Source organism: Antedon bifida, chromosome 3 (assembly GCF_963402885.1).
Source record: "Antedon bifida chromosome 3, ecAntBifi1.1, whole genome shotgun sequence".
Taxonomy (NCBI): Eukaryota; Metazoa; Echinodermata; class Crinoidea; order Comatulida; family Antedonidae; genus Antedon; species Antedon bifida.
The window spans coordinates 6,313,069-6,327,352 of record NC_136228.1 but is presented as its reverse complement, the minus strand read 5'-3'; the positions used below and the strand labels follow the sequence as shown (position 1 = coordinate 6,327,352).

The following is a 14,284-nucleotide window of genomic DNA, read 5'->3' as shown; positions in this document are numbered from 1 at the left end:
TGATTTAAAAAGATACGTTATTCAAATTATTTTTATTCAAATGTTAACTTATGAATAGTTCTAATTAGGGTATTTTATATTTGACACATAAAATTAAGTATAGTAAATCATTTCATTATTTAGTTGAATTGTAATAACTTTCTGGCAACCATTACTTTTGTTATTCATTGATTCTCAACCCTTTTTTTTTTAGTCGTGTGCATTTAATTTAGTTACATTTTTATTTTTTATATTTCCTTTATTTAAATGCATACATATAGTAAATACAAATAGTATATTATAAGAAATATACAAATTCAAATATAATATTTATTTTTAGTTATTTCTGCAAACACAATTTTTCCTTCTTTAATTTTAAAAATATACTTTATTTTTATTTACAGGTTAGTTTGCGTCGAAGAGAAATTGAAGGGTGAACAAGAAGAAATGAAAGCGGTAGTCAACGCTAAGCAGAAGATCATCGATGCACAAGAACGCAGAATCGAATCTCTGGACGCCGCCAACCATCGTTTGATGAGTGCGCTAGACCAGCTGAAAGATCGCTACCACAGCCGTAAAGTGTCAGCAGAGACAAACAAAAACAGCTCGAAAATATCTGTCAACGGAAATATGAAAAGCAGCAACTGTTAAAAGAGATGTAAACGTTTTGAGCGATGGTCTTGTCAGCTAGAAAACATGGTTTTGCTTTGTTTTTTTATGTTTTGTAGGAGGTCTCACCGGACATGAATACATTGTCTTTTTAACACTTAAGCAGAGATAAAGAAATACAGCGTGTGAGGCAAGACATTGATAGAAAATGTACTGGCACAACCTACTTTATGTTAATGATAAAGTCTCTGGAGAACTGGAAAGAAAAAAAAATTGAAAGATAAACTGAATGGATATTGTATTAAAGAAGACCAATAGCGTTTAAGAATTGTGACCAACATCTAGTAGTCCTATCTGAAATAGAATGTACATAATGAGTTGGAAAGAAATGATGTTATGTTAACTTCTCAAAAACATGTTTTCAACGGTTTGAATTTCAGAAGAAAATTGATTGTAAATGTGTATTCTCATTAATGATGATGTAATAAAAGTTTAATTGATTTTATTTATATAACGAAAATAGAAATTGTAATATTAGTAAGCAATAAATCACCAATATTTAATTACCTTTAATTTGGTAATTTAATCGATTAAAATGGAAATGTTTGTAGTAAAATGTCGGGAATATTTCCTCCCAATATTAATACATTTACTGTTAATTGCAAAAACAACTCATTTAAATTCATATTTCAGTTCATATTTATTGTTATTTATTACCTGTTTTATATTTTTTATTTTTGAGTGTACATTGTGTAGTAAGAGAGAGTATGTCCTTTTCTGGAGAAAACATCCATATTTGGACAAAAATTAATTATCCATATATGGAGATCCATGTTGTAAATTTGTAAACTTTGTTGTAAACTGAAAAATAGACATATTTATTAACTTAGTTATAAAATAAACATTTATTGATGATAGTGATACATATGATTATTGTTATTTTACTGTATATGATTAATATTTTGTATATTTTGTTTTTGTTTACATTGTTTTGTTCTTATTTGGTTTAATTAATATAATAAATAATGATGTCTATGTTAATCTGTTAATTTTAATTATTATGAATAGTGCTTAATGTTTTTTATTCATAATCATATTTTCAAGTACTTAAGATAAAAAATGTGTTTTTTAGAATTTAGTATCAAAATCCATTAGAATTTGATTTCTTTTTAATTCAATGGTTGAAAAAAAAGTTATAGAATTGATATAAATTTACCCTACGGTGCAGACGCAATACTATGCAAATGCATTAATTATAAAACATAGCATAACTCAAACAATATGTTGTCCCAGACGTTAAAAAACATTCACAAACAATATTGTTTACACCAGATTAGCTAATAATGTCTCCATATTTTAAGTGTCTATACAAATTTTTCACGGATTTTTAATTAAACATTTTTGTTAAAAGAAAATAATGTTAGAACTATATTTTAATTATGTATTTTAATAATTAATTATTGATTATATTTAATGAATATTACTGTGAATTATAAAATATGTGTCTGAATAATTAAAGAATATATGATAGAAAATGTCACATCACATTTATATATTTTCAATAATTATTAGTTATCAAGAATTACAACATTTAATCATGATTAGTTTATTAAATATCTCATGAATATTATTAAGAAAAAATAATTATTAATGAATAATGCATTATAAATATTTAATTATGTAATTACAAGAATCTCATTGAATCATGAATAATTAAGTAGACATTTATGAATATTTAATAACCTCATGAATTATTCATTTACATACATAGGTTATGAATATTTGTCTATAAATAAACTATTGTCAAGATAAGAAGCCACCATTGTTATTTTGGTGGTGAAACTATATTTTGAAAGTGCAATGAACTTAAAAACGTTGTTAAACTGTTGGCTAAATAAAAGCTTACTCCACAGAAATCAACTTTTTATTTGTTAATGCGTGATTTATTACTGTATTTATTACTTTATTTTTTATGCCACAAACTATGTACATTTTAATGTTTTTTAAAATATAAATTTTTTTTTTTTAATCCATTACTAGGCCTATATAATTATAGGCCATCAATTCATATGCATTCCTAGATATATAATAATAATTGTATAATATACGAAAATAAATTCATAAAAGTAGTAAAAAAAAAATATTTGTTTTGAAAGTGTCAAATCCCATAATGCACTGCAATATTTGTATCGTCTGGTTTTTAAATCAAATCATTCTTGATCATTATCAGTCATGTTTATGTAGCAGGAATGTTGTGCAGGAGCTAGGCCCACCAACCAAGCTAAGATAATTACAGTTGGCTGGAAAAGTTGCTTTCTGTCGAGGTTTGTTGGACATATCAAGGCTAGGTAGGGCTAGACAATCAATGTTCATAAAATGGCTTACTTATTTCATCGATTAATCTTCTTAGTCTTATTTTAAATAAAGAAATGATACCATTGATTGAAATGATCAGACCCATGTACAGTCAACTCTTCCAGATATTATGAAATAGGGACCTGAAGGCAAGTTTGGTTTTTAGAGTCAACTGTAGGCCTACTTTTTTTCGCTTAAATCGAACTCAAAATACTGTTTTTGAAATGAACTGTTAAGAAAAGAAGACGCAATTCACTCGGATTTGAGACCTTCTCTTTCTTTCATTTATTTTATCATTAAGAGAAGCTTAATTAGTAATGTAAAATGCAAGTGAACACTCCACATACAAATGAAACCTATGATCACTAATTCAATCTTTGAAATTCCATTATTTAAAAAAATAAACAATAAGCCCTCGGAATATTGAACTAATGATAAACAAAATTATTTTCATAGTTTTTACTCTAAATATTTTGGATTTAATTTTACTGTATAGTAATTAATAATCGTGAACACGCAACTTGTAGGCCTATGTAAAAATTTGTATTGTAAAGGTCTGTGTAAACCTCTGTCTACACAATCAAAAAAGTGTGATGTGCCCAAATATGGTAGTGATATGACATCATCATGTCCATATATGGGCACATCACATGCTTTTGTCACATAAAGTTTGATAGTGTAGACTCTTATGTACTGTAGGTCATCAAGTTCCATTATTTTTACTACGTATAAATATATCATGTCAAAGTTCAATGTCATAGGTTAGCTGGATTATAATTAGGATCAAGGTAGTTGTAATCCCATAATCCCATAGTGAATTTTGTGTAATCTTTATCCTCAAATGTTCTATTTTGATTGGCTGGTTGGATAGGCTCCATCCGATGTGTTACTGTGTGTACATCTGTGGAATATTTACTGCAAAGATAAAAAAGTAAAAATTAATTTGCCAATAATCAATTGAAATAATGATTTAAATCAAACTTATTTTAAGCATCTTCAATTGTTTAATCGTTGAATCTTACCTGTCAATACATATAGGGCAAAGGTCAACTGAGACATGTTGAGGGCAGTCTTTGCAATGCCATCTTGTTCCAGTGATTGGTTCAATACCGCACTGGTCACACTTAAAGCCCAAATGCTCACCCTGGTCCTAAAACAGGGATTACGAAAATTAAATTTTGTTAAATGAGTAAAATCTGAAAGTTAATAACTATTAAAACTGCACAATGGCCTATTTTTTAAAGCCTGTTTTTATTCAATTTCAATGTTTTGGGGGTTCTCCTACCCTTTCTTGCATTTCACTTTTAAGTCTTGTTAATCTCAGCAATTCCTGGTATTCCTCAGTGTCTTGTAATTCTGCTGGAATACTATCATCCTGAAAAAACAGACAGATCATATTTTTAAATGTGTTTATTTTTCCAAATATGGATGTTTTTCTATAAAAAAAACAACTCTCTCTCTCTTACCACACAATGAACACTCAAAATATAAATAAATAACAATAAATATATATATATATTGAACTAAAATAAGTATTTGACTCGCAATCCATAGAAGAAATATTTTTTTAAATAAAAATTGTGGACTGAAATTTTGTTACTATTTCATAGGCTAGGCAGTACTGAAAACAAGAGAAATCTGGGAAGGCATTGACTGCAATCTGGGTTGAAAGGCATGTCACATGGTAGCATGATGTCACAGTATATCTATGAGGCTAGCAGGTAATGACAACATTTTGGCCTTGAAAAAAATCGAGAGGATCCTGATTGTCAAGTTCTGTCTACACTATCAAACTAGTTTGACAAAGGAGTGTGATGTGCCCAAATATGGTACATGTCTATATATGGGCACATCACATTTTTTGTCACATCAAGTTTGATAGTGTAGACAGATGTTTAAAGAGCTAATACAAATTTTTATTTTTAATTGTACAGCACCATTTCAGACGTTAAGCAATAATTAAATTATAACAATAATTGTAGTCACATAATTCTTACCAAAAGTGTTCTTTCATTGTCAAAACTATTATTTAATCTATTAAAATCATCCTCTTCATCTGGCATGTAAACTGGTGGTTTGTAGGCCTGCATGAACGTTGAATTCTGGTGCAACAAAGGCCTAGTAAATTGATGCATTCGTCTGTTTGTCTTTTTATTCATATACATATTAAGGTTTGGCATTCTGCCAGGTACCGGTAATCCCGCCTTGCTAAGTTTGATGAAGTACTTTTGTACACGGCTCGCAACCTGTTATGTACAATAATATTTATTTGTTTGACCAAAAAACAACAATAAAAACAAAATAAATTTGCTAATTATGAAAATCACAATTTACAATAAAAATCCAATTACAGAATATACAAATTTAAGATTTCAGGATAAAAATATAAAATTTAAACAAAGCAGTGGAGTGATTGTCTGAATTTAGAGATAAAGGTGTTTAGAGATAAAGGTGTTTAGAGAAAAAATGACTGCGGAATCATTGATAAATAATGGTAAAGAATTCCAGTGTATTGGAGAGCGAACTGTCTGTGCAAAAGGATGTCTAAAGGAGATATATTCGGTGTGGCGTGGATTAAATTATATTATAATGTAATTTCTGTTGCATATGCATATAAATGAGAACTGTCACTGTTGCAAGGCATAGAAGGTGAAAAGGGGTGTGCACAACAACATACAACGAAAGGTCAGAGATCACATGGAAGTTATACGTCCATGGTACAGTACATGGAGGTTATATGTCCATGGTACAGTACATGGAGGTTATACGTCCATGGTACAGTACATGGAGGTTATATGTCCATGGTACAGTACATGGAGGTTATATGTCCATGGTACAGTACATGGAGGTTATACGTCCATGGTACAGTACATGGAGGTTATATGTCCATGGTACAGTACATGGAGGTTATACGTCCATGGTACAGTACATGGAGGTTATACGTCCATGGTACAGTACATGGAGGTTATACGTCCATGGTACAGTACATGGAGGTTATACGTCCATGGTACAGTACATGGAGGTTATACGTCCATGGTACAGTACATGGAGGTTATACGTCCATGGTACAGTACATGGAGGTTATACGTCCATGGTACAGTACATGGAGGTTATACGTCCATGGTACAGTACATGGAGGTTATACGTTCATGGTACAGTACATGGAGGTTATATGTCCATGGTACAGTACATGGAGGTTATACGTCCATGGTACAGTACATGGAGGTTATACGTCCATGGTACAGTACATGGAGGTTATACGTCCATGGTACAGTACATGGAGGTTATACGTCCATGGTACAGTACATGGAGGTTATACGTCCATGGTACAGTACATGGAGGTTATATGTCCATGGTACAGTACATGGAGGTTATATGTCCATGGTACAGTACATGGAGGTTATATGTCCATGGTACAGTACATGGAGGTTATACGTCCATGGTACAGTACATGGAGGTTATACGTCCATGGTACAGTACATGGAGGTTATACGTCCATGGTACAGTACATGGAGGTTATACGTCCATGGTACAGTACATGGAGGTTATACGTTCATGGTACAGTACATGGAGGTTATACGTCCATGGTACAGTACATGGAGGTTATACGTTCATGGTACAGTACATGGAGGTTATATGTCCATGGTACAGTACATGGAGGTTATATGTCCATGGTACAGTACATGGAGGTTATACGTCCATGGTACAGTACATGGAGGTTATACGTCCATGGTACAGTACATGGAGGTTATACGTTCATGGTACAGTACATGGAGGTTATACGTCCATGGTACAGTACATGGAGGTTATACGTTCATGGTACAGTACATGGAGGTTATATGTCCATGGTACAGTACATGGAGGTTATACGTCCATGGTACAGTACATGGAGGTTATACGTCCATGGTACAGTACATGGAGGTTATACGTTCATGGTACAGTACATGGAGGTTATACGTCCATGGTACAGTACATGGAGGTTATATGTCCATGGTACAGTACATGGAGGTTATACGTTCATGGTACAGTACATGGAGGTTATACGTTCATGGTACAGTACATGGAGGTTATATGTCCATGGTACAGTACATGGAGGTTATATGTCCATGGTACAGTACATGGAGGTTATACGTCCATGGTACAGTACATGGAGGTTATATGTCCATGGTACAGTACATGGAGGTTATACGTCCATGGTACAGTACATGGAGGTTATATGTCCATGGTACAGTACATGGAGGTTATACGTCCATGGTACAGTACATGGAGGTTATACGTCCATGGTACAGTACATGGAGGTTATACGTCCATGGTACAGTACATGGAGGTTATACGTTCATGGTACAGTACATGGAGGTTATATGTCCATGGTACAGTACATGGAGGTTATATGTCCATGGTACAGTACATGGAGGTTATATGTCCATGGTACAGTACATGGAGGTTATACGTCCATGGTACAGTACATGGAGGTTATATGTCCATGGTACAGTACATGGAGGTTATACGTCCATGGTACAGTACATGGAGGTTATACGTCCATGGTACAGTACATGGAGGTTATATGTCCATGGTACAGTACATGGAGGTTATACGTCCATGGTACAGTACATGGAGGTTATACGTCCATGGTACAGTACATGGAGGTTATACGTCCATGGTACAGTACATGGAGGTTATACGTTCATGGTACAGTACATGGAGGTTATATGTCCATGGTACAGTACATGGAGGTTATACGTCCATGTACAGTACATGGAGGTTATACGTCCATGGTACAGTACATGGAGGTTATATGTCCATGGTACAGTACATGGAGGTTATACGTCCATGGTACAGTACATGGAGGTTATACGTCCATGGTACAGTACATGGAGGTTATACGTCCATGGTACAGTACATGGAGGTTATACGTTCATGGTACAGTACATGGAGGTTATATGTCCATGGTACAGTACATGGAGGTTATACGTCCATGGTACAGTACATGGAGGTTATATGTCCATGGTACAGTACATGGAGGTTATACGTCCATGGTACAGTACATGGAGGTTATATGTCCATGGTACAGTACATGGAGGTTATACGTCCATGGTACAGTACATGGAGGTTATACGTCCATGGTACAGTACATGGAGGTTATACGTCCATGGTACAGTACATGGAGGTTATACGTTCATGGTACAGTACATGGAGGTTATATGTCCATGGTACAGTACATGGAGGTTATACGTCCATGGTACAGTACATGGAGGTTATATGTCCATGGTACAGTACATGGAGGTTATACGTCCATGGTACAGTACATGGAGGTTATATGTCCATGGTACAGTACATGGAGGTTATACGTCCATGGTACAGTACATGGAGGTTATACGTCCATGGTACAGTACATGGAGGTTATACGTCCATGGTACAGTACATGGAGGTTATATGTCCATGGTACAGTACATGGAGGTTATACGTCCATGGTACAGTACATGGAGGTTATACGTCCATGGTACAGTACATGGAGGTTATATGTCCATGGTACAGTACATGGAGGTTATACGTCCATGGTACAGTACATGGAGGTTATATGTCCATGGTACAGTACATGGAGGTTATACGTCCATGGTACAGTACATGGAGGTTATACGTCCATGGTACAGTACATGGAGGTTATACGTCCATGGTACAGTACATGGAGGTTATACGTCCATGGTACAGTACATGGAGGTTATACGTCCATGGTACAGTACATGGAGGTTATATGTCCATGGTACAGTACATGGAGGTTATACGTCCATGGTACAGTACATGGAGGTTATACGTCCATGGTACAGTACATGGAGGTTATACGTCCATGGTACAGTACATGGAGGTTATACGTCCATGGTACAGTACATGGAGGTTATACGTCCATGGTACAGTACATGGAGGTTATACGTTCATGGTACAGTACATGGAGGTTATATGTCCATGGTACAGTACATGGAGGTTATACGTCCATGGTACAGTACATGGAGGTTATACGTCCATGGTACAGTACATGGAGGTTATACGTCCATGGTACAGTACATGGAGGTTATACGTTCATGGTACAGTACATGGAGGTTATATGTCCATGGTACAGTACATGGAGGTTATACGTCCATGGTACAGTACATGGAGGTTATACGTCCATGGTACAGTACATGGAGGTTATACGTCCATGGTACAGTACATGGAGGTTATATGTCCATGGTACAGTACATGGAGGTTATACGTCCATGGTACAGTACATGGAGGTTATACGTCCATGGTACAGTACATGGAGGTTATATGTCCATGGTACAGTACATGGAGGTTATACGTCCATGGTACAGTACATGGAGGTTATATGTCCATGGTACAGTACATGGAGGTTATACGTCCATGGTACAGTACATGGAGGTTATACGTCCATGGTACAGTACATGGAGGTTATATGTCCATGGTACAGTACATGGAGGTTATACGTCCATGGTACAGTACATGGAGGTTATACGTCCATGGTACAGTACATGGAGGTTATATGTCCATGGTACAGTACATGGAGGTTATATGTCCATGGTACAGTACATGGAGGTTATACGTCCATGGTACAGTACATGGAGGTTATACGTCCATGGTACAGTACATGGAGGTTATATGTCCATGGTACAGTACATGGAGGTTATACGTCCATGGTACAGTACATGGAGGTTATACGTCCATGGTACAGTACATGGAGGTTATATGTCCATGGTACAGTACATGGAGGTTATACGTCCATGGTACAGTACATGGAGGTTATATGTCCATGGTACAGTACATGGAGGTTATACGTCCATGGTACAGTACATGGAGGTTATACGTCCATGGTACAGTACATGGAGGTTATACGTCCATGGTACAGTACATGGAGGTTATACGTCCATGGTACAGTACATGGAGGTTATACGTCCATGGTACAGTACATGGAGGTTATATGTCCATGGTACAGTACATGGAGGTTATACGTCCATGGTACAGTACATGGAGGTTATACGTCCATGGTACAGTACATGGAGGTTATACGTCCATGGTACAGTACATGGAGGTTATACGTCCATGGTACAGTACATGGAGGTTATATGTCCATGGTACAGTACATGGAGGTTATATGTCCATGGTACAGTACATGGAGGTTATATGTCCATGGTACAGTACATGGAGGTTATACGTCCATGGTACAGTACATGGAGGTTATATGTCCATGGTACAGTACATGGAGGTTATACGTCCATGGTACAGTACATGGAGGTTATATGTCCATGGTACAGTACATGGAGGTTATATGTCCATGGTACAGTACATGGAGGTTATACGTCCATGGTACAGTACATGGAGGTTATACGTCCATGGTACAGTACATGGAGGTTATACGTCCATGGTACAGTACATGGAGGTTATACGTCCATGGTACAGTACATGGAGGTTATACGTCCATGGTACAGTACATGGAGGTTATACGTCCATGGTACAGTACATGGAGGTTATACGTTCATGGTACAGTACATGGAGGTTATACGTCCATGGTACAGTACATGGAGGTTATACGTCCATGGTACAGTACATGGAGGTTATAGCTCCATGGTACAGTACATGGAGGTTATAGCTCCATGGTATAGTAGGTGTCCATATATCAAGCAATTTGAATCTTGGAAGAATGTTTATGTGTGTCTTACTTGTTGGGGAGTTCTGTTTCCCAAAGCATTAGCAACTTTCTCCCATCGTCTAGCCTCCACATCCTCCTGTGGGTAGTTCACTAGACACTCTTCCAAACGTCTTTGCTCTTCCACCGTCCACAGCTGATTAAATGTTCCGCTTTTACTCATATCAATAGGGCGACCTCTCACTAGATCTTCCTCCTAAAATAGTAAAGTCTTGTAGTTTAGAAATAGTAAATGTGTGAATTGGGTATTAAAAGAAAAATGAAAAGATATATTACCTTTTTAATTGATACATTTGAGCTCAGCATAGAATCTTTACTGGTGGATGGGTTATTGGTGTCAATTGAAACAGAAGCCGCTAAAGAATATGAAAAAGAACAAGCATCAGGCAACAAATACAGTAAAGAGACTAAACATGTAAAGCTCTGTCTAAACTATCAAACGTGATTTAACAAAAAAAATGTGATTTGCCCATATATGGACACGATGTCATATCACTACCATATTTAAGCATATCACTACCATATTTGGGAACATCACACTTTTTTTGTCAAACTAGTTTGATAGTGTAGACAGAGCTTTAAACTTATTATTGCTAGCTTACCTGATGATGATTTGGATGCTCTTGTGTTGCGTACGTCTGTTGAAAATTTAATGAGTTGCGTGCCTTCAAGCTTACTGATGTATTTTTCCCAGTTGATGTTTGGTATTGCGACGACTCGCTGAGCCACTGGTAGATTAATATCAACCTATCAGTAAATGTACAAATACCATAACTAATTGGAACTCGTCACTTTGACGAGTTAGTTATCCGCACAAAAAGCGTCACATGCACGTACCATTAATAATATCTCATTCTGACAGTAATGTATGTAGTAATTTTCTATCCACTAAAGTTACATTCACACTTGTTCCGTTCCACGGAAAGGACAATGATGCTGTGTTGTTATACAATGGAAGTCAATAATAAAGAATTGAACAGCGCCATCTAGCTGTTCCGTGAAACACAATGATATCAATATGTTATATCAGTGCTACAATGTTTACCTTATTTTGTAGGTTCTTAACAAATTCTACAGGTTCACACAATGCACTTTTTTGACATTCTGATAGTTTCTCCAGATTCTGAATTGCTTGCTGTCGCTGGGCTTCCAACGTCGCTAAAGTACGAAGTAACATTCGATAACTGTAAAGAAAAAGGAAATATGGAAACATTTTAAATAATGCAATTCATTTGGAACTTGCTCTATGGGTTCATTCAGACTTAGTTATTTACTCGGGCAAGTTTGGTCCCACCTAAATTAGTGCTAACTATGCCTATAAAACTAACTTACCCGGGTAAATAACTAAGTCTGAACGGTCCCTATAATGTACAACTTTCCCAAATATGGTAGTGCTATGACATCATATATGGGCACATCAAATTTTGTTGTCACATAAAGTTTGATAGTGTAGACAGAGCTTAAGAGCTGTTTTGAGTAGAAGATTGTGATGATTATAATAAATAACAAAGATGAATTTTGTGTGTCTTTATTTTGTATATTTTGTGTGTAAAAAGGGAAAAATTTAAGCATACTCCTTGTTTCCCTTTAAAGCTGTATGATCAGATTCAAAATAAAATGGTTCATTCTCATCTGGTTCATCTTGGTACCATGGTAACCCTTCGTAACCAATCTCATCTTCTTCAAACACTTTTATATCACATGTCTCGGTATCTGCCTGTAAATTAATTTCTTGTTCACTATCAAAAGCTTTTAATTCTTTATCATCACTCTCTATGACTGCTTGTGATTGGATGTTTTCTGGTGCCTGAGTCGTTTGATTGGCTTCCTCACAATCCGGGTCCCTTCCTGATAGCCGCCTGCTTCTTCGTGAAAATAGATGTTCTTTTGATTTGTTTGTTATAGACGAATCTGAGGATGGAATGTTTTGTTTGGAATTGTGTGCTACATTGTCGTCATTTTGAGGGAGCTCATTCTCTGTCGTATTATTAAACTGTTTATTCAGATCTTTTGCTACATTTGATTTACATTGTTTTTTGCTTAGCGGCTCTAAGACATTTGTTTCAAGTTCAACATCATTACACTTTGTATCTGTTGTTGATCGTTTTCTGGGTGAAGTTCTCGTCGAAATAGCCGTAAGTATACCCTCTGTTTTATTATTGACTGCGACATCATTTTTTCCAATTTCATCAACGTTGTTCTGCTCTGAGGTAATTACATTATCAGTTTGATCAAAATTTGCACTTTTTGTTGATGTTTTAGGTCGCCTAGGGCTAGTTCTTTGAGGTGATATAGGCTCAGATTTATTCTTTGATCTGTTTAAAGTATCTACGTCCAACAGACTTTTTTGCTGAATTTGTTTGACATGCTTTGGTGGCCGTCCTCTTTTTGGAATTCTTGCAACTTCATCAAGAGTAGAATTTTCCACAATGGTTTGATCAGTATCTAAACTATTACTACTGTCTTTTGCATAGGTATGAAGTGTTCCAACAGTTTTCTCGATCTGCGTTATTCTACTTGACCTTTGACCTATATTTGCTGACTCCTTATTGGCCGATGAAGGAGTAGCAACAACATCTATTGAAATTGGGTCAGATTTGTTCTTTGAGTTCAAATTCGACTCTTTTTCAGGTTTTTTATGTACTTTAGATTCTGTTGTATTGTCAGGCGATTGTTCAGTCTGACTAAACACTCCGCTTGAACGAGTTCTTCTCCGCGAACCAGAGTTAGGAATACCCCCATCGCAATCGGAGGATTTCTTTTCTTTTGTTGGTGTTTTATCCTCCTTTATACTAACATCCCCTTGAGAGGTTTTTCTTTCCTCTTTTTTACTAGGCGTTTTTTGGTTTGTTGATTTTCTATGATCTTGTCCATTATTTTGTTCACATTCTGAGACTTTTAATTTAGAAGATCTTCCTTTTAATTCTTCATCAACAGAGTCTACCAATTTCAAAACAGATCTTGTTCGTCCAGATTTTTCTTTTTTCTCTATACCACTTCCTCCATCATTTTCTGGTGCTTTTTGGCTGGTACCCCTTCTTGTTCGAGGTTTTGAGGAACTCATCGTAACAATTTTATTCTGAAAAATATATGATGAAAATGTTGTTAAAAAAATGTCATCAACTGATCATCAAATAGCTTCAAGTGCAATAGAACAGCTCAAGGCTAACATGAATTCTAGGCCTAGAAAAACAATTAGGATTCCCAATAATTAGTCAGTCCGGCGGACCGACCTCGCTCGCTTTGTGTACCGTTCATTCATAAACTGTTTCATCTGAAACCCCGTGTAGCCTGGGCCTACACATTTGTTTCTATTTCTATAGCAAACTTTCTATCTATTTAGAATTGGAAACTATTTTAGATAACCCTTTATATACTTACGAATAATTTTATTAAATGTATGATATGGAATTTACGAAATCAAAGAAATTATGGGCAAATTTGCCCTCTCTGTTTTCTAAATTACGGGCGCTGCCATTTTGGTACAGGTCATTAGAAACGAGGGATGTGTAGATCATGTGTAAAGTCTTTTTTTAAACCATTTTCTTATTGTTGCAAAATATTAACAATCTGTGTGTAAATAACTCAAAATGTGTTTGTACTATTGTACATAGTGTAATTTTATCTAACTTTAAAAAACATGAA

The 14,284-nt window shown here is 35.5% G+C and overlaps 2 protein-coding genes across 9 annotated transcripts in view; one reads left to right on the top strand and one right to left on the bottom strand.

Moving 5' to 3' along the window:
* Positions 1 to 2,508, top strand: part of LOC144837227 (uncharacterized) — a 122,600-nt gene extending 120,092 nt beyond the window's left edge. For 6 of the 7 annotated variants that reach the window (XM_078692250.1, XM_078692249.1, XM_078692248.1 and 3 more), the window contains one exon: positions 384 to 2,508. In XM_078692250.1, the coding sequence (XP_078548376.1) occupies positions 384 to 630 (247 nt within the window). In that variant the 3' untranslated portion in view covers positions 631 to 2,508. The remainder of the gene's footprint in view (positions 1 to 383) is intronic. The other variant, XM_078692251.1, reaches the window with a different exon arrangement.
* A 691-nt stretch (positions 2,509 to 3,199) lies between these two features.
* On the bottom strand, positions 3,200 to 14,128 carry LOC144837231 (uncharacterized). 2 transcript variants are annotated; one of them, XM_078692260.1, is made up of 10 exons: positions 14,021 to 14,128; positions 12,214 to 13,718; positions 11,685 to 11,823; positions 11,242 to 11,386; positions 10,916 to 10,995; positions 10,653 to 10,835; positions 4,941 to 5,189; positions 4,229 to 4,318; positions 3,966 to 4,093; positions 3,200 to 3,858 (listed from the first exon to the last, which is right to left on the bottom strand). In XM_078692260.1, exons 2-10 carry the CDS (start codon positions 13,701 to 13,703, stop codon positions 3,699 to 3,701), a joined length of 2,664 nt encoding a protein of 887 aa, XP_078548386.1. In that variant the 5' UTR covers positions 13,704 to 13,718; positions 14,021 to 14,128; the 3' UTR covers positions 3,200 to 3,698. The 2 variants fall into 2 exon arrangements, with proteins under 2 accessions (XP_078548386.1, XP_078548388.1); XM_078692262.1 differs by having other exon boundaries at positions 10,916 to 10,997; positions 11,247 to 11,386.
* Positions 14,129 to 14,284: the final 156 nt, after the last annotated feature.

Coding starts and splice junctions, on each gene's coding strand:
- LOC144837231 (XM_078692260.1), bottom strand. CDS start 13,703: ATGAGTTCCTCAAAACCTCGAACAAGAAGGGGTACCAGCCAAAAAGCA. Junction 11,824..12,213: donor GCTTTAAAGGGAAACAAGGA/GTATGCTTAAAT, acceptor TTTTCTTTACAG/TTATCGAATGTTACTTCGTA. Junction 5,190..10,652: donor GAAACAGAACTCCCCAACAA/GTAAGACACACA, acceptor TGTACATAACAG/GTTGCGAGCCGTGTACAAAA.